The 27,845-nt window shown below is 43.8% G+C and overlaps 1 protein-coding gene across 1 annotated transcript; it reads right to left on the bottom strand.

The window, feature by feature from the left end:
- Nucleotides 1-159: 159 nt before the first annotated feature.
- ttf2 (transcription termination factor, RNA polymerase II) lies at nt 160-27,338 on the bottom strand. Its single transcript, XM_083638141.1, has 24 exons — nt 27,231-27,338; nt 26,960-27,068; nt 26,523-26,609; nt 25,771-25,840; nt 24,223-25,134; nt 23,674-23,794; nt 22,730-22,915; nt 22,079-22,236; nt 21,389-21,470; nt 20,201-20,320; nt 19,243-19,393; nt 17,868-17,973; nt 17,375-17,559; nt 15,341-15,494; nt 14,845-14,936; nt 9,556-9,641; nt 9,140-9,282; nt 6,548-6,721; nt 5,977-6,035; nt 5,454-5,607; nt 2,823-2,905; nt 2,286-2,360; nt 2,045-2,201; nt 160-205 (listed from the first exon to the last, which is right to left on the bottom strand). Exons 1-23 carry the CDS (start codon nt 27,256-27,258, stop codon nt 2,057-2,059), a joined length of 3,480 nt encoding a protein of 1,159 aa, XP_083494267.1. The 5' UTR covers nt 27,259-27,338; the 3' UTR covers nt 160-205; nt 2,045-2,056.
- Nucleotides 27,339-27,845: the final 507 nt, after the last annotated feature.

Here is a 27,845-nt window from a genome sequence, read left to right as displayed (position 1 = left end):
GGCAATAATTTCTTAACTGCTAAACAAGTTGGGTTTCCATCCAAATGTATCACAAATTATAACTGAATTTTCAAAAAATAGACAAAAGAAAATGTGAAATGATGCACCTTTCCATCCACTAGTGTTATGCAAATATTAGGAGTTGATACTTGCAGGCAGACGTCCGGCAGATATGTGCCGCTGTTTTGGAGGCAGGGACCGAGCTCTATGAAAAACAAATTAATTAATTAATTAATTTAAAGTTGGTTGATTATCCACAAAGCTCACCATAAATGGATTACCAGGTGCCACTCTTCAATTCGGTATACATATAATCCACCGAGCAGTTACTGTAAGTGAATAAAATGTAAATTCTAGAAGTGAGTCGCCTGTTAATCCTGCAGTTTTCTTTAGTTAAAAACACACAGCAGCAGACAGTCTCTAAACCTTCAAATTGTGCCTATGTGCCACTTATTTGCCATACAAGTGTATTTAGTGTATGCCGAAGAGTGCTGCCTGCCGGCTTGGAGCATCGACTAGCCACAGTAAATACAATATTCCTGGAATGCGAGTTTAACAAACCAGTTACATGTCCTATGCATTCTAGGTACCGTACATCAAATGAAGACATTACCATTTGCTTTATTTTGTATGTTACATACTTATTGGCCAAGTTATTAGTTAGTTTATGGCAGGGGTGGCCAAACTACGGCCCGCGGGCCAACTGCGGCCCGCTGCCCATTTTTAAGTGGCCCGCCATGAACTTAGCATTTTTTTTTCTTTTGCTAAAAACTTTTTCCGTTTTTCTGTTTTAAAGTTTAAAACGGAAAATAAAAACAAAAAAATGAATTCTCCCCATTTCGTTTTTTCAATGTAAAACCATTGAAAATGGGTTATACTTGAGTACCCCGACCTGGTCTATTTATTTTTAAACATTTTTAATACTGAATGAATGTTTAATACTAATGTTATGTTAAATTATCTCTGTCTTAACCTGTTGGCACAGGAAAAGAAAATTTGAAAACCTACAGAAATACCCATTGTAATAGGTGAGCACATCAATAAACTATGTGTCATATATTTATTTAGGTAGAAATTACATTTTTGATGGCACAAGGGTTTTCTGGTCAAATGTTTTTGCAGCGAAAACTGCTGTGCTTAATATTGTTTGGCCCGCGACTCCTTATATTTTTCTGTATGCGGCCCACAACCAAAAAAGTTTGGCCACCCCTGATGGGCTAGAAAATCTGCCAGATTACAGGCAGTAGCAGCCATTTTGCCTGCAGAATGTTCTCCTCGAAATTATTGATTGACAGCTGTCATGTCGTAATATGATTGGTTGATATGGGGTAGAAACTTGATAGTACAAGCTGATGTCACCATACTGTAGATTACTGTTATAAATGAAATCCTGAAAAATGAACTTTTGATGTGAAAAACTAAAGAAATTCGATTTTTGTGATTTTTTGCATACATTATTAAATAGGTGCACAAAATAAAAAGTCATTTTTGGGTTCAGCTCGTTTTTAAACTGGGTGGGAGGGTGTAGCAGGGGCCAAGGAAGAACCCATACAATTTTGGAGCGGATCCGATCCGGGTTGGGTCAAGGGAGGGGGGCGGAGCTAGGGAAAAGTAACTAGGGATAGGAAGGTCATAGAGTCGGGGTTCGAGGGGTGGTTAGAGGGAGTGGCTAGGGGGATGTAGGTGGTGGTGGTGGGGGGGGGGGGGGGGTGTTCAGGAAAGAGGGCAGGGCTAGGGATAGGAAGGTCTAGGGATAGGAAGGTCATAGAGTTGTGGTTCAAGGGGGAGTGGCTGGGGACTCAAAATTTGCATATCACAGCGGACGGATGTATCGGCCTTGGCGGAGCTTTGCACTCATCGAGTGCACTTCTAGTGTAATCTGTTTCCACTGCACTTAGTCACATTTATCTTTTATCAATACACCAACTTTCAAAAAAAGTAAAAACCTTTTTGCAATGTTTTGAGTAACCCACCCCACAGGTTTTGCAGCGTTCCCACGTGCAAATTCAGAATGCACATAAAACCTAGTGGATTGGAAACCCACCTACAGTCAGTCTCAGACGCCGAAGATGATTCTGAGGTCGGCCAGGGAGAGTTTAGTGAAGGAGCTTCCAGTTCCTGACAGCACCTTCTGGGCCAGCTCCTTCTTCTTCTCCTGTAATGTGGAGATTTTGTCCTCCACCGTGCCCTCACACACGAACCTGGACACACACACACACACGTACGTATCTGTTTATTAATATGCACACGCATGCCCACAGACACACCAAAGTGCTGACTGGTACCTGTGGATGGTGACGTCTTTGTGCTGTCCCACTCTGTAGATGCGGTCGCAGGCTTGGTCCTCCAAGGCCGGGTTCCTGTCAGAGGCACAAGCAGCTCAAAACTCTACTACTGTCCCACTCAATCTTAAATACATGTCGCTAGTTGATTGATATTACCTATTGTGTGTGAGAAGTGGATTTGTTATGTGTCATGTTGAACCCAATAAGGAATAGTTCAGAATTAATATTCTGTTTTTTTCCCGTTTCCAGTTTGAGTTGTTTGATTTTAAAGTGTGTGTTTCAGTATGATTCCGGCAGTGTGTAGATAAGAGGCAGTAACATAATACGACACTAATTTGACTCTCAAATACGTTCCTGTGGCGGGTAACCTATCTGACAATGTGCTGACCAGTGACAAACCACACCCATCTGCTGTGTCAATTTGGTGAAACACACACCAAAGATTACATGCAAATATACTCTGATCCAGGTCTGGTGTGTACGTGTGTGTGTGTGTGTGCACACATATGTGCGTGTGTGTGTGTGTGTGCGTCTCACCAGTGCATGTCCATGAGGAAGAGGTGGTTTCCTCCGATGAGGTTAAGCCCCACCCCTCCAGCACAGAGAGAAACCAGCATCACCTGGAGCACAAATTCACAAACTGTTATACTAGGGATGTCACAATATCGATATATTGTGACATCAAAACGTGACAATATGTATATCGTTGAGATGAAATCTCATATCGCGAGAAAAAGAAGCTGAACATGGTGGCACTGATCTGCATCTGATTGCATGCTCGCTCTCCTTTTCATTGCTTTGTTTGAACTTACAAATCGATCGCAAAAAAATATTGTTAAAATATCATATCGTATGGTATCGTTATCGTGAATCTAGTCTCGGTTTCCAGACGTTTGGTGAGCGGCGCCAACAGCGCCACCTAACCACCAAACGTCTGGGAATTTACTGTTCCAAATCTGGTTCATTGAGCCCGGTGAGAACGGCCGGCAGCAGACACGCCTACATTTATTATTAGAATTTTATTTGGTAGCGGCAATGCAATGTTTCATAGTTCCAATATAGAGCAAGACACTGATGTGCTGCAAAGAGAGTTTATACCTGGTGTTTATTTTACAATAACTTTTCCTACCCGGAAGTGGTCTGCTTGCTACTGTGAAGCGCTGTGTAGTCATCAGCAGGCTCTGTAACGTAGCCTCAGGAGTCGGGCTTATCGCTGGGGGAAAGACCTCTAGCCGCCGGGGCCGGATGAAACACATCCTATTAACAGGTTATGTTTGTTTCTAAGTGATTAATATGTTTCTCCGCAAACACGGCGATGTTTTGCGAGACACCGGTTCTGCATGAGCGTCACTGCCCCCAGAAAGCAGGCCCGCCCACAACACTCATGATTGGTTCTCCGATGCAAGGCTTCCAACAGCACCACCTAACGTTATGAACAGATTTAAATAGTAATATTCTCAGTCTTACAGTAGTGAAACGGATTAAGACTGAGAGCCGAGTCTATCGTGAACCCAATATCGTGTATCGTATCATGAACTGAGTGTATCGTGACACCCCTATGTTATACATACTCACCCAATATGTAATGTCAGGCAACACTTCACACACTGGACTACATATTCTACTGCAGTGGTTCCCAACCTTTTTACACCAAGTACCACCTGAGAAAGTAGTTGGCTCTCCAAGTACCACCATATGACCGACGTTAAAATACAGTCTATTCAGCCAGGCCCGTAGCCAGGGTTTGAGTAATACCGAGGTCATTTTAGCGCGGCGTGGGGGGACCAGGGGGGGCTGTGCACCCCCGGATAGAAAATTTTGTCCATTTTAAAGTAAAATGCTTCAATCTGGTGCACTTTGAGAGCAAAATGAAGAGGCTAGATCTATAAAGAACTACATACATCATGTTAGATTAATATCCTCTTTACTGTGCTGTTGCTTTAAAATGATACAAAAAATAAATGTCTCCCCATATGATATAATTTATATTCTGCATACAGGTCACATGGCAGAATACTGCTCAATTAAATACAATGGCCCATCTACACAAACATCACTTACAGGGGAGTTACTTACCCATTCACTTCAATAGAACTGTCCCCAAAGTCTAGCCCCAATCTAGCCTCAATGCAAAATCGGAATGTTGTGAGTTATCTCTCTTCTATAGCACACAGAGAGGAAGCAAATTGTTGCATTTCCGATCAACTGTCGCATTAAAACATCAATGACAGATTAATAGATCTGGGGACCGAGGTCATGACCTCGGTGTCCTCAATGGTAGCTACGGGCCTGTATTCAGCTATGCACAGTTCACGCAGGAGGCAAATTTATTCCAACCTGCAGCCTATGTGCAACCTGCAGCAGCTGCACTTGTGCTGGGTTGACTGCTGTCTTCACCTCCTTGTGCTTCATCGTTGCTGCTCTCCTCTACTACAGCTCTTTTACGATTCCCTCCCGTTTTGATCCACTTCATAATTTAAACATTGGGATTCCAGGGATCAAGTACCACCAGCAGGGGGGGCGCAAGTACCACCTACCTTGAGAAACACTGCCAATAATATTAATAATAATTATTATTATTTCACTTTCACATGTTTGAAAACTACTACTAATGACCACCATGGATTTTGCACAAAAACTTAAAAAAAAAAAAAAAAAAAAAAAAAATTTTTTTTTTTTCACAGAGCCTTCCAAGTACCACCAGCAGGGGTCGCAAGTACCACCTACGGTACGCGTACCGCAGGTTGGGAACCACTGTTCTACTGTATTAACCTTTGGAAAAATATTAGGACTGCAATACAATACTAATAAGCATATTGTGTTTTTTTCAAGATTTTTTCAATATTTCAGAGAGAGAGGGGAAACAAAACCCATTGCTCCTTAGCATTTGTTCTGATGACCCCCCTATGAAATTGAAGTACTGTAGTTCAAATTGTGCATTCCAAAGTTTTTTAGTCCGTAATTACCCGTACCCAGTTCTTACCAAGTGTAACTGTGCCCTTATAATACTTTTCGACAGTTAAGTTAATTCATTGGAATAAGGCTGTAGTAAAATGCAACCTATTATGTTAGTTGATTTGGAAATAAATATGCACACAGTGGGCCTGAAACAGAAATTCAATCCACTGGACTTCCTCTAAATGGAACCCCTCGGTTGGACTCAGTTACCTGCGGGCCTTTGGGGTTGGTGTTGAACTCCTCCACCAGGTCGATGCGGCGCTTGGGGTTGACCGTCCCGTCGATAACGGCGTACCTCAGGCCCAGCCGCCGCAGGTGAGCTGCCATGATGCGGAGCATGCTGGTCCACTGCGACACGATCACACTGGACAGATGGGACAAAGCGGGTTCAGTACATGTGAGAGGAGAATAAATTCACGATGAAGCCGCATTTTAAAAGCATCGTCAAAATCAGCATGAGGTCATCACTCAAGATTTTCTGTTAATCAGGAAGTAAAAGTAATGAGATTTTGACATAAAAATACAAAAAGGCCTTGCACGTCACTCAATCTTTTCCTGGAAACTGCTTCAAAGTTTCAATGTAGACAGGACATTTATGAACGTGTTCAATATTTCCTTAATTTAATTCATTTTAATTTGTTCTATAAAGATATAAGTACCTGGAGATAGATTTAGGATATCACTGGATAAAGAAAGGCAGACTAAAAACTGAATGACGAGTCTGGCTTTTTACCTTTTCTGATCGTCGCTCCTCTGTCTGATCGCCTCCAGCTCAGAGACGATGGCAGAAATCTGGATGGAGAGATTAAGAAGTTACTTCATTTTTAATTAGGAAACCAACAGGGGAGTCTCTTCAAATTCCAATGGATGGGAAAGTGAGTTTGGAAAGTGAGAAATGTTTTGAAAGGGAGAATCTCAGCATCATTTTTGTTTTGTTTTTTGTGTTGTTTTTTATTTATTTTTTATGTTGATTTTCTTTTATTTGTCTATTTGTTTTTCTGAGGTAGAGACCCTGAATAAGCACTTCCAGGGTTTCCTGTTTCTACCTGCACATTATTGTCCTGTTTGCAGTTTTATCCGTTTCTGTTTTTATTGTGTGAAAAAAATAAAAAAATAAAATAAAAACATTGAGTCATTGGTCTTGATCCAGACCACAACCCTAGTATCATCTCCCCTCCAAATATGTTGTCATTTTCAAACATATTTTCTGCCCTATTAAAACTTTCCTTGCAACTTTCTCTCGTTTAAAAATGAATGAAATTCCACTCGAGAATGGGGAACCCAAAGCATTAGGTGTGGCCCACCTTGGTGCTGTCGCTGGTGTCGTCAAAGAGGCGTGAGGCGAAGCGGCTACCGTTGAGGGTCACGCTATCTTTGGGGTTGGAGGTTGAGGGGCCCGATGAGAGCGACAGGGCACTCAGCTGCTCCTCCAGAGACAAGACCACCCCATCACCCTGCAGCTCAGACTGGTCCAGGGTCTGACCAGAGGGAGGGAGAGAGACAGACACTTAATATTGTAAGTAAATATGCTCTGAAGTGGACAGTTAAGGTAAAACGCACAATGCAATGTAAGAACGCTGTAGTAGTTTTGTTATGTATATATGTTTCTACATTTTTCACCTACCTTATTGTGTGTTTGTTAAAAGTTATGTTGTGTTGCGTGTTCTTTCTCATTTATATCTATCTATCTATCACATCAACACCACAAACTGTGTTTCTATCATCAACTGTCAAGGGGATTTTATGAATCAGCACAGTTAGAACAGCTATGTGTGTGTACCTTGTGGAGCAGACAGAGGTGGCAGCAGCACTGTGTGTGTGTGTGTACCTTGTGGAGCAGAGACAGGTGGCAGCAGCACTGTGTGTGTGTGCACCTTGTGGAGCAGAGACAGGTGGCAGCAGCACTGTGTGTGTGTGTGTACCTTGTGGAGCAGAGACAGGTGGCAGCAGCACTGTGTGTGTGTACCTTGTGGAGCAGAGACAGGTGGCAGTAGCACTGTGTGTGTGTACCTTGTGGAGCAGAGACAGGTGGCAGTAGCACTGTGTGTGTGTACCTTGTGGAGCAGAGACAGGTGGCAGTAGCACTCTCGTAACGGACAAAAAAACTCTCTCGTAACGGAAAGCCCGTCTTTTATTGTCACACGAACACCACAATACATGCATGCGGCCACAACACACTCATGCTGACGGTGGCCGGTGAAAAGTGTCCTCTGCATTTAACCCATCCAGGCATGTCCTTTCCTCCGGGGGGGCAGGCCAGGAGCAGTGGTCGCTTTCTCATACAGCGCCCGGGGACCAACTTCGGATGTTGTCGTCACTGGTCGGATGACGATGACGATCTGATCTTCTGCATGTTTTTAGTGGGGGGGTTATATACGGAGGAACCCCCTGGGGGAGCACGGGGAGAACATGCAAACTCCACACAGAGAGAAAGGCCCTTACGACGAGATACCCCACCTGGGCAGTAGGCACTGAAGATATGGGGGGGAACACAACCACAGCGCCCACAGTGTCCCAGGCGAGAAACGAACTCAGGACCTTCTAACTGTGAGGCGACAGCTCTACCACTGAGCCACCGTGCCCCTGTGTGTGTGTGTACCTTGTGGAGCAGAGACAGGTGGCAGCAGCACTGTGTGTGTACCTTGTGGAGCAGAGACAGGTGGCAGCAGCACTCTGTGTGTGTGTGTGTGTGTGTGTGTACGTACCTTGTCGAGCAGAGGCAGGTGGCAGCAGCACTATGTGTGTGTCAGAGATGGGGACTTGGACTTGAGTCGCACTTAAGTCACACACACAGTGACTTGAGACTCGTCTCAAAGACTTGAGGTTTGGGACTTGTGAACAATCTGTATTTTTTATTTATATATTTTTGGTGCATTAACATTAAGGAAATGTTTACTAATGTCATCTCTAATCATTGCTGCTACTGTATTCTAATAGATAAAGAGTTAGGATAATACAGTACATGCTTTGAATCCCTTAGTTTTAGCTATAGTGTTCTAAGCAGACCAGATGGTGTGCAGCAGATGATAGAACACTCATTCATAAGAGACTTGAGACTTGACAAAAACTTGTGACGAAAGACTTGAGACCTGACTTGGACTTGGTGTGACTTGAGACCTGACTTGGACTTGCCCCTCAAAGACTTGAGACTTGACTTGGACCTGAGCTCAAAGACTTGAGACCTGACTTGGACTTGCCCCTCAAAGACTTGAGACTTGACTTGGACTTGAGCTCAAAGACTTGAGACCTGACTTGGACTTGCCCCTCAAAGACTTGAGACTTGACTTGGACTTGAGCTCAAAGACTTGAGACTTGACTTGGACTTGCAAAAAGTGACTTGTGAGCATCTCTGGTGTGTGTGTATGTGTACGTACCTTGTGGAGCAGAGACAGGTGGCAGCAGCACTGTGTGTGTGTGTGTGTGTGTGTGTGTGTGTGTGTGTACCTTGTGGAGCAGAGACAGGTGGCTGCAGCACTGTGTGTGTGTGTGTGTGTGCGCGTTTGTGTGTACCTTGTGGAGCAGAGACAGGTGGCTGCAGCACTGTGTGTGTGTGTGTGCGTTTGTGTGTACCTTGTGGAGCAGAGACAGGTGGCAGCAGCACTGTGTGTGTGTGTGTGCGTTTGTGTGTACCTTGTGGAGCAGAGACAGGTGGCTACAGCACTGTGTGTGTGTGTGCGTTTGTGTGTACCTTGTGGAGCAGAGACAGGTGGCAGCAGCACTGTGTGTGTGTGTGTGTGCGTTTGTGTGTACCTTGTGGAGCAGAGACAGGTGGCTGCAGCACTGTGTGTGTGTGTGCGTTTGTGTGTACCTTGTGGAGCAGAGACAGGTGGCAGCAGCACTGTGTGTGTGTGTGTGTGTGTGTGTGTGTGTGTGTGTGTGTGTGCGTTTGTGTGTACCTTGTGGAGCAGAGACAGGTGGCAGCAGCACTGGCGGAGGCGCAGCAGCAGAGACAGGATGTGGACAGTGCTGGACGCCTGCTGAGGCTGCTGGGAACTCAACACAGCAGGGTCCGATTGGGACACGCCGAACTCCTGGGCCACTGGGGGAGGGACACGCATACACACAAAACTTGGGGCACTCAGTTTGTAACAGCTTGTCTTGAATTCCACACACCACACAAAGAAACCCATAATACAAAGTGGTAGACTTAAAAAAAAATCCAAAGCAGGTTACAGTATCATGTGATGTGATTATGCATTTTAGTATGGGTGGACAGCTGCACATGCAACCCAGGCAGTGTTAGTGCTATGCTCTAAAGTCTAAATCTTAAATCCTTGATTATTACTGATTAAATATCCAGTCGATATCTCACCTTTGTCAAAGGGATTGGCAGTGGAAGAGTTTGCGTTGCTCAGATCGTTCCCCTCATGTCTCTTCAGGTAGTTCTGCAGTGTAGATCTAGGAGAGAAGAGAAACTGATCATCTCAAAATCTAAAGTGTCTTTTTTTGTTTACCTTTATCCAGGGAGGGTTTGGTAAACATGCATGATAGTTTTCAAGACAGATGCAATTTCACTCTAACTTGAGCAAGAAACTTGCCTGATACAGCGAAGCAAAGCTTCAAGCAGCAATCCAACCTGACACCAGGTTTTTTTTCAAGCTCACTGCAGTTTTCCATTTGCTCTAAGAAATGCCATGTATTCAAAACAGTAGTCAAGAAAGATGTCTCCATTTCCTTTCTGTTGTGTCGTGGAGTCATCAAGCATTTCACTGCTTCACTCAGTGACCAAACTCATATAAAAGAGTAAAGTGAACCAACATTTCACCTCACTTCCTGTCTGAATGTATGGAAGACAATGTCAGATTGACAATAACACTTAAAGCAACGGTTTTCAAAGTGTGGGGAGACAACTTGAGGGGAAGTGTGGGCCGCGCGGTGTGATGGGGAAAATCAGAGAGAAGAAAATGCACAACTTGGCCATGCTGGCTGCACAATGGCTGTGCAGCCTCCTCTGCGCGAATCAGCCGCGGGCGGAGCTCACGCAGTCTGGCTGTCATCTCTCTCTCTCTCTCTCTCTCTCTCTCTCTCTCTCTCTCTCTCTCTCTCTCTCTCTCTCTCTCTCTCTCTCTCTCTCTCTCTCTCTCTCTCTCTCTCTCTCTCTCTCTCTCTCTCTCTCTCTCTCTCTCTCTCTCTCTCTCTCTCTGTGAGAGAGCACAGAGAGAGACACACAGGCTGGTGACGCGAGGTTTCTCTCTCTCTCTCTCTCTCTCTCTCTCTCTCTCACACACACACACACACACACACACACACACTCTAGCTATTTTCACACATGAACTCCGGATCAGGTGAGGGTTGCCCCCCACTGAGCCTGCCCCGGATGATACGTGAAGTGTACCCTTTCACACATGAGGCATGTTGCTTTCACACATGAGTAGCACCTCCGCAGAGTTTGTAAAGTAGAGAGGGGGCGGGGGTGGGGGAATTTGGGCATGACCACACGAGTTGTGAAAACGAAAAATACATAATGGGCGATAACTGCCTAACGTTCACGGCATATAATCGTTTGCGCATAACGTTAGTAACTAATTAATTAAACAACCCTACAACTCACGCCCAGATGCATCGATTTCCTCGAGTCGCAAGCACTACAAACAAAACAGGTCTTTGCTATGTTCAGTCCTATGCCTAAAATGCATCCAACCTACTAGAATTATACAGAATACAGGAAGCTAGACGTTTTTACCTTCAAAATAAAATAAATGTTGTATTACTTAGTAACAAAAAATCTGAATGTCGACTCACTACGGGTTAAAATTGACTTTTCGAAGGGAGCAGATATTCTTCCAGTTTATCTCCGTTCTGTATCTTTCGAAACACACACAAAAAACATTACACGTGCATTTACTTTATTTATTGCGAAGGTTATACCCGGAAGTTTTCGTTTTATACTGCCTGATTTGACGCTACTTGGAATTTGCGGTTCTGCCATTTGCCATTGAATCTTCACAAACGCTGTGTAAACGTTAAATCAAAGACATGAACGTAACCAGATCCAGATACACTACCTAGCGATGTCCAATACTGGGAAGCGGGACGACCCTCGCGTCCAAAAATGCTTATTAAATGTGTGTGCTGTGCGAAGCTATGCAGACATGAAATCGGATCAGAGCCATGAGCCTTTCAATCCAGCAACATGGCACAGTCGCACACGGAGCAGGTTTGAGGCGCTTCATTCGAAAAACTTTGCATGATGTTTTTTTGCTCGCTCATTCACATCGACTATTTATATAATAATAATCTGTCACGCTGGCTTTCTGTCTGTCCTCATGCACTCACGAGCTGACTACTTCACGGAGCTCTGGAGGGGGGGGGGGGGACAATCCGCCCCTGTGTGTAGGGCAGGGGCTACACTTCCCTCCGGCTAGGATGAGGCTCGCGGGAGCGCGCATGAGCCTCGAAAATCTGTTCACACATGACAGCCAATACGGATGGCCTCTAGATAACTCCTGAATTCCAGACATGTGTGAAAGCAGCTAAACAGACACTCCACAGCACGAGTGCTGTGTCACTCGATCTCTTTCTCCGTTTCCCTCCCCCCTTCTGTCTCGCGCTCTCTCTCTCTCGGAAAACCTGCTGCAGACGGGACACGCCCACACATTCCGCGGGAGAAAATACACTCTAAAAAATAACTGATTTCATGAGTTTTGCCACGACTGTCAAACCTAAATTTATATACTTTGCGACGTTCATCATCGTTCAAATTTGGCTGGTGGCTTATTAACATAGGGTCCTGTGATGTGATGAACTCAAAATGCTAAATAATAAAGAAATATTTCTGGTTTCCAGGGACTTTAATATCCAGCCAGAATCATTGCAAATGGATGTTCAAAATAAGTTAGCAATAGCATTCAGTTAATCAATGTCTAATGACAGCCAGATTCCGTTTTAACCTTTAAAGCAGCTACGAGCAACTTTTTCGATTGTTATTAAACAGTATAAATTTAATATCAATGCATCACATCTTACCTCTAATAGTCGACGAGACCAAAGCCGTGTGTATCTGAGATTGCTCCCTTAGGTGATTATTAAGTCTATAGTCTGTCTAAACACGCGCCAACAGGGGGCTCTCTAGAGCGACCGGACCGGGTAACCCGGAAGTGAAACGCGGAAGTGAAACCAGGAAGTGAAACGCAGCTGCCTTCCTACGCCGTTTGCGCTGCCTAGCAACATAACATAAACAATGTGAACGCCACGCATACTCGCGGGAACATCTCTCGTTATATTCTAACAGGTTTTTTGGAAGTTATTTTGTGGTTATGGCCGAAGTGGCTGCTGCAAACCGTTTCATTTCACTTCCTGATCTGCCCTGGCTACAGACACACTAAAGGTCCTTGCACATAGAGTCCGTTTTTTCGTCCGAAATTGACGCACGAAAAAAATAAAAATACGACCTCATTTGTGTCAATCATCATTGACACACCGAGTCCGACAATTACGTCCGTCATTTAAGTTTTCGGACGAGGTTCGATTTTCTGCGTTTTTCCGCATCCATGAAATCGTTTTGACAGGTGTTTGACCACCCAGAGCTGCCGTAGTGTTGCTATTCACAATGAAAAATGGCATCTGAGAAGTTAATTCAGTTCGTCTCCCAGCACAAAGCATTTTATGGCAAAGCAGGAATACAGAGATTCGGAATTAAAAGACAGAATGTGCCGGGTGATTGCAGACCAGCTTGGAATGCGGGACGCGGTGTGTGTGTGTGTGTGTGTGTGTGTGTGTGTGTGTGTGTGTGTGTGTGTGTGTATGGGGAAGGGGGGGGGGGGGGAGGAGAGAGACAGAGAGCCACACAGACACACTGCCAGTTGTGGATCAATAGGATCGCGGTAGTTTTCTTTTCGTTGCGAATCTTCGCAACGAATATTGGATAATTAACGCATCGGACTCAGTGTGCAAGGTATCTGTGCGTGACGTGTTTTTTTCGGATGACGGATTAAAAAAACGCAGCGAACAATTCGGACTCTGTGTGCAAGAACCTTAACACTGGCCGATTCACTCGGGGTTCAAGCGAGACTACCCTGCTTTGTTCTCGTCGACTATTAGAGGTAAGATGTGATGCATTGATATTAAATTTATACTGTTTAATAACAATCGAAAAAGTTGCTCGTAGCTGCTTTAAAACGAAAAAACGTTTTTAGCAATTTTTTTTTTTTTTTTTTAAATGGGGGGGCCAGTTTGTTGAATGGGGGGGCCCGGCCCGGCCAGGCCCGCCCCTAACGCCGGGCCTGGTTCTTTGTATGTACATCAAACACATAAATATGCTCATGTTTTTGTATCTGTTGAGGAGCTATTTCCGAGTAATTTTACGACATTTATGGAGCTGAGGAGTCTTCCGCGCTGCACACAGTCCATACGGATTGAACGTGCAGAGATCACAACATTTACACTTGATACACTGCACGGGGCGGGTATCCCACTTAGTTATAATGGTGTTAAAAATAATCGATTAAAAGTACTTCAGAGTGGATAAAGATGTTTAAAATGTTTAAATGAAGATAAAGATGTTTTAAAATCTTAAAGAATATTCACCTTATGTAGCCCCGCCCACTTGAGCCATTGTATCACGACTTCCTGTTCAAAACGCAGGCTGTTTTACCTGCTCAACCTAGTTTGACTCACCTGGTCAAACCTAGTTGGACTCACATATGAGTCAGACTAGGTTTATGAGTCACAGGAAGTGTAAACACAATCAGAACTTCCGATTGTGTTCACACTTCCTGTTCACACTTCCTCTCAAGCCAAACTGTCTCTTCTAGATGAAGTGAATAGGCTAAAGATGTTTGCAACATTTTTGGAACTCGTTTTTATGCCCGAGTGGAACAAACAACAATAATAGTAATAATGGTAATGATAATTGGGAGGTGGGGATTCTCTGTGGGGAGGCAGCTCACTCTCTCACACTTACGAGAGACAACGCCTAACTTAAAGCACTGATATTGAAATGCAATATTAGCGGTGCACAATTACGTCTAAAATGATAATTGTGATTATTTTGCGAGATCACCACTAATACACATTTATTATGCCCGATGGTTTAAAGAACAAATTATTTTACTACACTTTTACCAACATGTTGACTACTTTCAGCTCCAGTGAATGTTCTAAATCAGAGGTTTTCAAATGAGACTGTGGGCCTCCCCCCAGACAAAGCTTGGAAAGGGGCGCCGCCCTCACTCAATTCCTGGGTGCCTATGGGATCATGATTATGTTATTTGATCCCATAGTCATACACACTCAACAATTGAGCCAAGATAGCCTGATATTGCTTTTTGACATACTTCACTATGCCAAATGCATGAACAATTTCTGTATGAAGGCATTTATTTGTATCTGACTCTGGGAAAGTGGGAAAAACTGTCAAATTCCTCAAAACTAATGAATCACAATTCACAAAATCACAATTCAATAAATGTTTCAATATTGCCAATGTCAATGATTAGATTAGGAAAGCTTTAATCATTCATTCATCACCATGACTGCCTAGTAGCAACCTTGTGATAAAGAAGGGACACAAAAACAATGGTAGGAAGGAGGGGCAGGTTTTCTTATAAATGCTGTTACAATGTGTTACAGTTGCATAAATGGGATGATGTGTGCGTGTTACCTGGACTGGGCAAACACCACATCGTACACTGCCTGCTCGTCTGCAGACAGTTTGAGTCGGTGAACTCTGCAGGTCCGATCAGGAAGAGACACCTGAAACATCCAGGACTCCACGTCACACAAGACCAAGACATGCAGTTTTCTTTTTCTCAATCTCCCGAGTCTCCCGATTTTTAACACTTTCTCCCGCTGAGCTCCTGAGTGGTAATTAAATTACTATTGGGAGATTAGCGGGAGAAATTACGGTAATTTATCCCGCTAATCTCCCAATTTGTAGGATATGTGTCATGGTACCTGGCAACCCAACCCAGAGCAGGCAGTGGGGGGGGGGGGGGGGGGGGGGACGGGGGGCAATGAGGTTAAGCCATTCGCCGATACCCCAGAAAATCTCCTTCTTTTTCACAGCCCAATGTTGGCAGGTATGGTAAACAGAGAATGAATGTACTCAATGTAAGGTCCTCCTAAGGATAGAAGTAGAAAGAGATGTGGGCGTGTACCAGTGGTTTCCCTGTGGAGTCCAGCTGGCCTTTAGTCCGGCGCAGTAGCAGATTCCTGGTCAGGATGTTGAGTCTCTCTCCTCCTCTCTTAGAGCCATTGTCAACCTGAGATTTCCACAGCTTGTACTCATCAAACGGAGAACAACGCAGGAACCTGAGAAAGAGAGAATAAGCAAATTCAGCTGATTTAGTTTTAACAGAGAAAAAAAGCATTATTTCATTGACCATTAATGTAAAAAAAATATGAGAAAACTTCAGAGACAGATGTCAATTACAGAAAAATGTACTAACAAATATTTGAAATACATCACTGTGGTTATCAATCCTTACTGCTGCCATATGCTGAAAGTAGGGCTGGGTCGGTTTGAAAATTTTAAAACCGGTTCGATATTGCCGTCTAAACCGGATCGAACCGGTATACCGGTTCGATTTGTAATTAATTAATTAATTTTTTTTTTTTTTTTTAAGCAGGGCTCCCGAGTGTGGCCCATAACTGTCTGTAGTGCAACTTCAGTCCACCTGATAGCGATAATACACCTCTAAGCTGGTATTGTCAACCAGCAATGATACTGAATAAAAAGAAGCAGGACACCTGTGTAACAAACACACCCTGTATTTATTTCTCATAACTATTCAGCTTAACTTTTCTTCAAACATCAACATAATAAACAAAATAAGACTTTTGCATACTAGTGCAACTTGAGAAGAGGCTAATACGAACAATAGTGCAATCAGAATGGACTGGCAATTTTTTTTTTTAGGTTTTTTCGATTTGCACGTGATCAAACCGGTTTGGGCTCGTACACCGAACCGAACCGGTAAAACCGGAAATCGACCCATGCCTAGCTGAAAGCTATTTAAAATGAGCATTTTGCAAATAGTAACTGCAACATCCCCTCCCCCCCAATACTACTTGACCCAGGTGTGGGGTGTGTCTCTCAGCATTGCATATAAATAAGGAAGACATGGTACCTTCTAACCAGACAGAGCCCAAGATCTCCAGTACAAAGACTGTGTAAAGGGTAGATGCACTGTGTAAAGGGTAGATGCAGGAATCCTGAAGTTAAATTCAATACCTTTTAAGACCTTTTTAAATTCTTTTTCAATATATTTTAAGACCTCAACGCCACATTCGTCACATTAGCGATAGGGGTGTAAACCACAAGTTTAATCATGATACAATAAGATATAGATTCTTTGGACGACGATATGATATTTGCTGATATCACAAAGTCTGCCGCCTACGATACGATATTGATTCAATTCAGGGGTCTGCGATCGGTATGAGACGATATGCTCATTTAACACCATCACCACAATAGCTACAAAATGTAATACCTCTCAAATGGCGATAAGACTTTTGTAAGTATTTTGTAGGCACTATTTGTAAGATTCAGCACTATTAGATATCTAGAGAGGCATGCAAGATATTGTGTTGAAAGCAGTGAAAGAAGCCACACTGTGTTGTGAAAACTTTGTTGTAGTCAGCCTGCTGCTTCGTCAGGTCGAAGGCTCCTGCTTCGTTTCTGTGGATTTAGCTATTGTCCACGTTTATAAATGGACAGAGTTGCCCAGTGAGGTTCGACAGCATAACACTGGATCAAGCCATGACTGTGACTGAGGAAATAAAGCGCCCATGGTTAGTCTCTAAAATAAGGTTAGTCTCTGCTTGTATCACAGTTTGGGACTGTGCATTTCCTGGTCTGTGTTTACAATGCACGATGTTGGCTGTGTGGCTCGCTATGCGTGTCTCGATGGCAGGCGGGTGTCTGGCGTTGCATAGTGTAGATAGCAGACGCTATACCATAGCAATGTGAGTGTTTAGGGTGGCATGGGAAGCCGTGGCTCTGTGTTTTATTGATTGTTTGTGTTTACGTTTTGATGTTAAAGCTCCAGCGTGACATCTAGTGGGGGAAATCTTACAAAAAGTTCCTTTAAGGGCCTTCATTTTCCCTAAATTGATTTATGAACTTTTAATACTTCTCAAGACTCCGCAGATACTCTGGTGTAACCAGCATGAGTTGCTTTCCTTACTTGAGCAGGGAGTACATGTCCAGGAGGTTGTTCTGGATGGGCGTGCCGGTGACGGCCCAGCGGGCGTGCGCCCTCAGCCGGCACACGGCCTGTGAGGTCTGCACCTTGGGGTTCTTGATGTTGTGAGCCTCGTCCAGGACCACGCGGGCCCAGGCCACCCGCAGCAGGGGGCCCGAGCCGGACGGCTGGGGGACACAAGACGGGATCCAGTGTTAGTGGATCTTTTACCGCCCCACACACACACACGACCACAGTAGGTAGTACATTTTAAAATTCACCAGCCACTTTCAATGACTTTTACAGCCAATTATATTTTTTTGAAAATGGGAAAGAACAATATTTTGGGATGATATTGGCCTTTAATAAATGATATCCAGTCAGTGTCTTCTCCTCTGATATGATGGAGGTTCCTCCGGCAGAAAAACAGGCTTTTCTTGATACATTTTATTTATTTGTTCAATAATGCTTTTGTAAATTGAATCTTCATGGTTACCACATGGTCAGCATCCTTGCTGGGTTGCTCTGCCTCCTCCTTCTTGATGGGGATCTCCTTGGAGACCAGACTATATGTTGTCACCACCACATCATGCTCCATCAGCCTGGGGGACAGACAGACATGGACACATTCAAAAGAATTGTGGTGCACTTCGTTAGAGAGAGAACGTAATCCAACCAACTACAGGAAACCACCCCAAAATGCCTGGGTAGATGGAGACGGAAGCGGTTCCTCGTGCCTGGAAAGCCTAGCAGAACAAAATGACTCTTGACTGATGCTCATATTCAGCTATTTATTCATGTGTTCTTAACTGGTATGAACACCAGAGAGGAAGAGACAGACATGTCCATCACAGTCACTGGAATCAAATTGATCAAAAGTTTGTCCAATAAACATTCTACTTCTGAGTCATGTGGCTTTTGTTTACAAGCCCTGGTTCATTTGCAATGGCCCTAAACTAACCAAATATAATGCAAACTTTTCCACCCTGGTTCAGACAAGAAAACAATCCATTGATGTGAAATCGGTCAAATACAAACTCCAGACCGAACTTGAACTTGACCGAAATAGAAACGCACTCGAATACAGTGCTGCACAAAGCATTTGTGTAAACTCAATGCAGCTTTGTATTGTTAGTATAGTTACACTACATGCCAGTAGGGGGTGCATGAAGATTAAAGAGGCAACCATAAGCAAGGGAAAAAAGAAACAGGGGTGACCAAAACAACAGAAGCAATTTCACTCATTTTACTGTTTAATCTAGTGCTGAAAAGAGAGAGATGTAAACAAAAGCAACAAACTGGAAGATAAAAGGATAAGCTTTTCCATATTTTAGACCAATCACAGACGTGTTGTTATGAAAAGGTGAAATTAGCTATATAGACCAAAACAGTGTTTCACCCCTAACTGGAAAGATGTTTAATCATGTTACAAAGAGGGGCATTTTAACATGGGGAGATCTGCCTACTGCCCCCTGCCCCGAGTGGCCATTCGAGGAATTACAACTTAAACAAAGACTTCCGCACCTTCCTGGGAAAGGGGGTGGGCTTGGCCACTGGGTCTAACCCTAACCCTAACCCCGATTCATATTTTTAATGGTATCATGTCGGATAACATCAGTAGTTTAGCGTTAGCTTGTTAGCTAATCTAAAACTGTCGGCATTTTGCCCACGTTAATCCCACCACGTGCACGATGTACAGCCAATCAAATGCCTGCCCGAGCTGAAATTGTAGCCAAACAATTTTACACCAACACCGGAAACATAGAACAAATAGGTAGAAGTGCACATTGTAGTGGTACAGTACAGAGGTGTGTGTGTGTGTGTGTGTGTGTGTGTGTGTGTGTGTGCATGCGTGCGTGCGGTGCTCTCACACTCTGGCACTCCTTGTGCGGTTGGGGCCGTGGTACAGGTACACACTCAGCTTGTCGCTCTTGACGTGTCGTTCAATCTCCTTCTTCCAGTGGTGGACCAGGGAGGCAGGGCAGATGATCAGCGTGCCTCTGGAGACCAGCAGGCTGGAGTCTGGAGGAGGGACACATCAACACTGTCACACCCCAAAACACACTGCCAGACGTTTCAGTTCCCACACTTGCATTACGTTGACTTTCCCTTTAGGAGCCTGCTTGGATTTCACTCTCAAGTTTGGATTCCGAAGTTCCTGCATGGGCAGAAGTGACCAAACCTGACACTGCCAGAATACCGCCCCCGTCTGGCAGAGTCAGGTTAGAAGTGACCAAACCTGACACCAGAATTTAATTTGGGCAAATACAGCGAATCTACAGCGCTAGTGTTGGAAGGGAGTGGACGCTCTGCTCTGTCGCAGCCCCGCTTTCTGATTTAGGATGATGACAGGTGGAATTTTACATAATAATGTTCCCTAGTGCAGCTTCAAATCACCACAAAAAAACAACTAAATACTCCTCGTATAATTAGCCTAATTTTCAGACTGAAAGGCAGTTTCATTACCATTGTTACCATTATTATATTATACCATTATTATTACCATTCTTCTCTAAATCGCTCGACAAAATCTGAAAAATGGGCGCAATTCAGGAGTCTAGAACTAGGCTAACGTATAATCTATGTATCAAACTACCGTATATGCTGATGCTATTTTTTGGGACATTTCCTTTTATTTATTCAATTGTCACCAACACAACAGCAATTAATCTGTCATTCTCAGAAGTCAGTACATTTACAAGTGGAGACATTAGAAATAATACTTATGTCTCTTGTGAATTTGGGAATGATATTATGATTGCATGGACAGTAATGTCTTGTAATATTCTGTCTGCCAGATGGAAACAGTGAAACAGTGGCTCTACCCACCGTTCTTGGAGATCCAACCTTCCAGCTTCTTCTCCTTCTCATCTTCCTCTTTTGCCTTCTTCTTCTTGGCCAATATGAGAGCAATCATGGTCAGAGTCTTCCCCAGACCCATGTCATCCGCTAAGTCCAGGCAGGAGAAGAAAAAAACAACAACCATGTGATACTTCATTAATCCCCCATAGAGAAAATCTCTTTTTGCCGTTTCACCTTTAATTATTAATAAAAAGTTAAACAGCATAAAGACAGTAGCCGAGTGCAGTCAGGCGAGGAGTGAACAAGCTGAACACTCGACCGGCCTTTGTAAACAAAATTCAATACTTTTAAGGCCTCATTTTGAGAATATTAAATTCAATGCTTTTTAATATTTTTAAGACACCCTGATTAAGTGCTTCACTTTTTTATTGGGCAATCTCTATTCTGTCTCTCTGTTGACATTTTTTGTCCCACTGATGATGTCATCAGTGATGTCATTAATCACAGATGATGTCATAAGTGATCTCATCAGTGATGTTACTTGAGCAACTGAAGCAACTGATGATGTCATTATGTCATAGTGATATCATAAATTATGTCATACATCACTGATGATGTCATCAGTGATGTCATAGGCATTGTGACATCACTGATGATGTCATCAGTGACACACACACACACGAGAGAGACTGAGGGAGAGGGAGGAGAGGGAGAGAGAGTGAAGGAGAGGGAGAGAGAGGGGGAGAGACTGAGGGAGAGAGAGATACTGAGGGAGAGAGAGAGGGAGACATTGCGCGCGCGAGCCAATGGCAGGGCCACGCAGCAGCTGAGCTGCATATGCGAGCTGCAGGATCAGCCCGGCGAGCCGCAGGGCGGGCGAGCCCAGGAATCGAGCGCGCATAGCGTGCGAGATGCTTAGTAAACCCAAAAATGCAGGAAAGGTAATTTCATTGTTTTTGTGAGTGAAAGATTTAAGTAACCCATCATCCCGTAACAAGCAATACATTTTAACACCACTTAAACATTAATCATTTGCTTTGAGAGTAGAAAGGCTCATGGACTTTGAAGGCCAAATAACGGTTAACTAAAGTACACAAATATGATTATAATGACTATAATTCCAGGCTTTTCTTCAGCCTAAAAGATGTGTTTTTGAATGTGGCATTTCAATGCTGCTTATTTCTGACTCCATATGCAGAAAATAAATGAACTCACCCAGAATTCCTCCACAGGGTTTCTGAGTTTCTCTCCACAGCAACCAGGCCAACGCTCTCCTCTGATGGGGCAGGAGTGACACCTGACCGACCAATTACAGGAAGACCGTGTTAAAGACCTCCTCCACTCAAAAGTGGGTTTTTCTTCTTGTTCCTTCAGTTGGATGTTTGAGCTTCACTGTGCAGAATGATGTATGTGCAGAGTTTGACACTAGAAGGCTGTTTTCACAATCATCTGCTGAAAGTGGAAAGTTTCTCTGTGCTCACTGAAAAGACCATTTCCACAAGCATAATTTGTGACATCACAATCACTTGGAGCAAATCGCTGTCATCAATATCCAGCAGTTAACTGTAAAAATCAACCTCAAGGCGCGTTACAAATAGAGCAGGTAGAAGACCAGGCTCTTAGACTCAACAACTGAAGCAATTCTCACATGCACCGGCTATTTTACTGCACAGGTCATGTGGCACTTGAAACAATTTCCCAACAAGAGCATGCACTTAGCGATTGCGGCAAAGAAATAGCCCTTTAACGAGGGGAAGAAATCTTGAGCGGACCTAAAGATGTTATGACAAGAAAAGCGCATCTTTAAATCACAATTGCAATATTCTGTCAAATAATTATTTTCTGTCAGTGTTTCAGCTGTAACGTTACTAACTAACTGAGCGAGCGAGTGATGGAGGATGAGACCTTGATGCCCCGGGGGTCGGGGGCCTCAGCCTCGGGGGCGGGGCAGGACTCCAGCGAGCCGTGCAGATGGTCGATGGCCTCGCAGGTGGCGTTCTTCACCGCCAGCAGACGGTTGTCAGTCATTCTGCCGCCGTAATACGCCTGTGCCTGCGGGTCCACTGAACACCAGGGAAGGGCAGGGTAAGTAACCAATCAGGAGTCTTCACTATGGGCCTTCCCTCAGACAAGCCCCCATGTGGAGGCCCGCCTCCTACTTTGAAAACCTCTGTAATAAATCTAAACGACTAGGGATGAGATTATCCATCACCATACGATTCGCAAGCCGATGTGTGGTTTATGATTCAATGCAACAATGATGCAGTAATAAATAAAAGTCCAATGCCAATAAAGTTTGACTGTGTAGAATTATAGCGATGGCGTGGGTTGGTAGAATGTAACTTAAAAATGTCATTACAAAGTGAAAATAAAATAATCTGGATGGAAAGCTTGTGAAACTGTGATGGTCAAGTGTCGCATTTGTGATTACTACAGCAGAATAAAAACTGAACTAATATCAACATTGGTTTTTCTGACAAGCTATGTATAGAATTTCCCTATATTCATCATACAAATTCAGAATCCAAAAAGGTGTCTCTCTCTCTCTCAGCCTACCTCCATACATCTGGGTGAATCCCTGGCTGAGCTGGAGGCCCAGGGAGCCTGAGGCCTGGTGGGTAGCAGGGCGTGGGACCGGGGGGGCGGGGAGCAGGATGGTCCCGCCCTGCCGACTGAACGGGTTGACCTGGCTGCGAGCAGGAGCTGGATCGATAGCACCGCCGCTACGTTCACCCGGGGACTCTGAAAAGGATGTCAACATTCCTGTGTGAAAGCTGACACTGACAGCGATAAACGGTCAAATTCATTAGTCACATAGAATGGAGAGTCGTCTAAACAAAGAAATACTATAACATAAGAAACATTACACACAAGAATGATTAGCAAAATTCAAATGTTATTTTCTTTTGTAGAAGTCAGAGGGTGAAAGGAATGATACCACAAACATTTGACTCAGAGACATATTTGTGCTGCTACAGTATGTCAAATTCAATTCTGCTGTGCAACATAACAAAAAGAATAAAAAAAAGTCTGATTACTGTTGCAGTTCCAATAGACCCTATCCCTATCTTACAACACTAGGGTATCCCTAGCATGCAGCTCCGCTGCTGCGTGTCATCTCATCACTGATGACATGATGTCAGTGAGTGTCGAAAAGGCAGGGTAAACACAAGTGCAAAGCGTTTTGCTTGCACCTGTGTTCACCCTGCCTTTTCGACACAAAATGGCCCCCGTGAAAAGGGTATATCTGCCCTAATCCCGCACGGGTGCTCTTTACACTTCCTGAAAGTTTCAGCCCGATCGCACGTGAAACGGCATAGCTGTGGCCGGACAAATTTCTTGAAACAGACAAACAGAGTCCACATTGCCAAATTTATATAGATAGATAGATAGATATAGACTTAAAAAAAAGTGCTGCAACAGCTGCTTGAGGGCAAAGATGCGATAGCTTATAACACTTTTATTAGCAGTATAGTGGTGCAGGGACAGTAAGGCGTTACCAGGCTGAGAGGCAGCGGTGAGGCTCAGAGACTCCAGCGCATCCTCCAGCTCTTTGACCTGAGTCTTCAACCTCTGGCCTTTATCAGGCAGAGCAGACACATTCACCACCGACAGAGTGGCCTGAATGGAGGAGGATAAATACAGAGAGACATTAAAGCATAACCTCTGTTTCATACATGTGGTAAGACAGCAAGGACTGTTTAGCTAATGGGTGACTAAACACAAAAACACAACTTTTATCATCAAACTAATAATCACTATCGCTTAAGTGGGCCTACAAACATGTCCGACTAGGAGACTGAATGTATGTGAATGTTATTTCCCAATCAGCAGCTGTATTTCTAAGCTGTAAGTCTGACATGACACAAACCTGGTATTTGTTGTCACATTACATGATTTCTGGGTAATGAATCCCTTCAAACTAAAACAAAACAAAACAGCTAGTTACTGTCCACTGCCACTTGGGGCCCGCGCAAGTGCAAACTTGCCTAGTGCAACTTTAAAAGTTTAATGAGGAAGGTAGATGATACACTAATTAACTCCCTCACCTTTTTCTGTTTGAGCTGGGCGGTGAGCAGGCTGTGCAGCCCTCTGGGGTCTTCCTGTTGACCTTTGACCTGGGTGGCCGGCTGGAAACCTGGAAAGGAGGTCAGGGTCTTCTGGACGGTGGTCACAGGAGGAGTTTTCTGAGTAGCAGGCTTCACAGACACCAACTGGACATCATCATCATCATCATCACTAAACTCCCCAAACTTGGTGATCACTGCAGATCCTCCAGACTTGTCCTGGTTAGACTGTGATGTATCATTTTGGGTTTCGGATCTCGGTTTGTCTTTATGATCTGTGGTTCCACTGGAGTCTGGGTGTTTGGTTAGTTTGGTTTTGGTGTTAGCGGTGTCTCTGGGAGAAGGGTTAGAGACACTCTTCTTCATCTCAGAGTGGGCCTCTTCACCCGTAAGGTTTTTGGCAGTTCTGACAGCACCGGGTGGTTGCTGGGTCGAATCCCTGTCAGGATGCTTTGGGGTTTTATCAACGTGAGGAGACTTGACGCCGGCAGTAGAACATGTTTTCACTGCGTCTCTTCCCTCTTTGCGGTTCTCTTTAGTCTTGTCTTGCATCTCATCTGCCATCTTTTTCTCACCGTCAGCTTTGGGACCATTTCTCTCCTCGTCTGAAACCCTCTTCTTTACTTTCATCCCCAGCGGAAGCTGTTTCCCTCGATACATGTCCAACAGGCTCTCCTCATCTCCTTCTCCTTTACTCTCCCCATCTACCTTCTGACCGCTCTCTTCACCTCCTCCTTTCATCTGGCCGGTTTCCTCCTCTCCTCCACCCTGCACCCTCCTCCACTCCGAGTCCTTGTCTGTCTTGCAAGGGGCCTTGAAGGGGTTTCGGACGGGCGGCAGGCAGGACGGCTGCAGCTGTCTGTCAGACAGAGGGTTCCTCTTCTCCTTGTCTGGCTGCAGGGATTGAAAACAATGGCTATTTTGAACATTTGAAAAAATATATATATCAAAAATAAAATCAGGGATGTGATCAGAACTTAAAACCTTAGTTAGAGAAACAAAAGGACCAACAGAAAAACCAAATCACATTCGTGAGAAGTGGAAATTCGAGTAATTTAATTTGGACTTGAGTCACTAATTTGAGAACTCATGGTTGGTCCTCACAAGTAAGGACCTGGGACTCGACATGCCCCCTTTGAAAATGAGGTGCTATTTAAACAATGGCAACTTTGACCCACTGTGTTCCTGAAGAAAATGTCAATAACTTTTCCATAACAAGGAATGTGTTAAACAACAAACTATATTGCTGGAAAGTGACCCATTTGTAAAATTAATTGATATTCCTTGTCTTTATACCTCTTTCTAAATCCCATTATATTCCAGGAATTTCATGACCAGTGGGAATCCTGTTGGAAACTTCTAGTTTCAAACGTGCCAAAGAAGAACTTGAACTATCTACATAACACAGAAGGGATGTTCTCTTCTAAAGCTAATGAGCCATGGGCACTTTAGTGACAATATTTACTGTATATTAATATAATATGTAACTATGTGAAATTTGTAGATGTGTAATTATGTCGGGTGTCTTACGGTGGTCCAGGGGATGTTTCCACACCACTTTTGTCGTGCTTTCTTTCCCTCAACACAGCGGTAGAACAAGCTGAAGAAGGAGAGGAGAGGCGTTTAGAGACAGTCCTGAAAACTGAAGGTCACAGCTTCAGGTGGTTATGACTGACTGAAGTAAAAATGCTAGCACCTTTTAAATGTAAACAAGACTAGGGTACCTGAGGTGTGTTCGTTAATTCAATCTGACGCTCTACACTCAAACGAGAGCGTAGCTGTCTAAAGAAGTAGAGCGTGCTCTTTCTGTATGAATTAACAAACGGGTCAACTGTCAGTTCTGAAATGGATCAAAGAAAAACTTTCCTATCGATATGTATGATACAAAATGTAGCACCACTTGTGCAAGAGCTTGTGTCGGCAGTGAGGAGGATGACAATGTAAGAGATGATGAGACATACTACTGATAACAATTTGTCTAATCAGTTTTAGAAACACTGGCTGAATACTAGATAGCAGTTAGCCAACTGTTTAATTCACCCATCAGTCCACTGTTGGAGCATTTTGCTACTGCCATTTTAGCTGTTCATCTGCTCTTGGCGCTCTGCTGCTCCATTCGTTCGTTTCCTCAGAGTGCCCATAGTGCGTGTTGCCGCTCACACGCGTCATGTGGTCATGTGGACCTGTGTTCACACGCTCTGAGTGTAGTGCTCTATCTTCCAAGCTTTTCTGTGCTTTTTTATTATATCGGAAAATGAATTTCAGATAGCACACACACCCACCTGTGGCTCTGCTGCTGCTGATTGTATGTGAGAGCTTGGAGTTCCACCATTGAACCTTCATGATTGAGGCAGTGGGATGGTGGGATGCTGTAGAAGAAGAAGAAGACCAAAAAGAGGAGCATTAATCAGAGCAGAAAACCAACTGGGGAACTGGGGGGAATAGCGTGATCTTCCCACATGCTACATCCTGCCGGTGAAACTCCTCGCAGTCAGCTGAAAAGAAGCGGCTGGTGACTGCAAATGTATCAGAGGAAGGAAGCAACCATTATTTCATTCACTAGGTAGTACTACTAGGAGAGATTATACAATATAGGCATACTACTGAATATTTTGATCAGATGTTTCACTCTGTTTTTGTCGTCTGTCTCTGCTGTAGGTACTAGGCAGACTCTGCAGTAGTACCTGGGGGGGCAGTAGAGAAATCATGTTATATTTACCTCGTCGCCTCTTGGTTGAAATCACAGCCATGCTTGTCAACGCAGACGTAGAAGCTTTTGCCTTGACTTCGTCCTTCTTTCACTCCCGTTTTCAACATGCACACGCTGCCTGGTTATGGAAAGGATAATAATACAGTGCGCATTAGCTGCCAGAACAAACTGCCCTGTCATGTACAGGACTAGCCTGCAGACAGACTAGCAGTGTTTCCGAAACAATAAAACTTGGTTCAGATAACTTCAATTTTAAACGAAATAACCGTAAGATGCTTACCGTGGTTGTTACATAAAACCTTTTCCATTATCAATATGTATTATCAAGACACATTCAGTCCAGTTGAGACGGTTGAGTTTGGACAAAAAGGTGAATTTTGTATCGACCAATGACAACCATGGAGGAAACACGTCCGCTATGTTAATGTCAGTGTAAAAGCTCCCATCGAAAAGCTATAACGTAAAAGCCGTAAAAAGTAAAGCGAAAGAAAAACAAGACGCAATTAATTATTTTGATATAACAGTAGGAATATAATTCCGTCTCCACAGAAGTCACCAAACATAAAATCGTCTTAATGTATACTAATCTACTTTTTCTGGAAATCGCCATGTGACTTTTATTATGAAACATTTGTTGAAATAAGTTGAACCGGAAGTGATTTGAAACCGCTATTTTCGAGCATAAAGTTTACTGTGTATTGTTGGAAACCCGTGAAAACGCCACATTATGGTAAATCCCGTAGTATTTTACACAGTGTGAATATCAAACAAGTAAAATAAAAAAGATCAGATTAGCGAAATTGGAGTTGTAAAAATCATAATGTAAAATACATTGCCCATAATGCCACAGCTCGTTTGTAGTCGCTTTTTTCTATCGCGGGCTTTGTTTTGATAT

Source organism: Poromitra crassiceps (assembly GCF_964638095.1).
Source record: "Poromitra crassiceps genome assembly, chromosome: 6".
Classification (NCBI taxonomy): domain Eukaryota; kingdom Metazoa; phylum Chordata; class Actinopteri; order Beryciformes; family Melamphaidae; genus Poromitra; species Poromitra crassiceps.
This window is presented reverse-complemented; position numbering and strand designations above follow the sequence as displayed.

Coding starts and splice junctions, on each gene's coding strand:
- ttf2 (XM_083638141.1), bottom strand. CDS start 27,258: ATGGAAAAGGTTTTATGTAACAACCACG. Junction 20,321..21,388: donor ACCCTGTGGAGGAATTCTGG/GTGAGTTCATTT, acceptor GCCTGGACTTAG/CGGATGACATGGGTCTGGGG. Junction 5,608..5,976: donor AGGAGCGACGATCAGAAAAG/GTAAAAAGCCAG, acceptor CCATCTGTCCAG/TGTGATCGTGTCGCAGTGGA.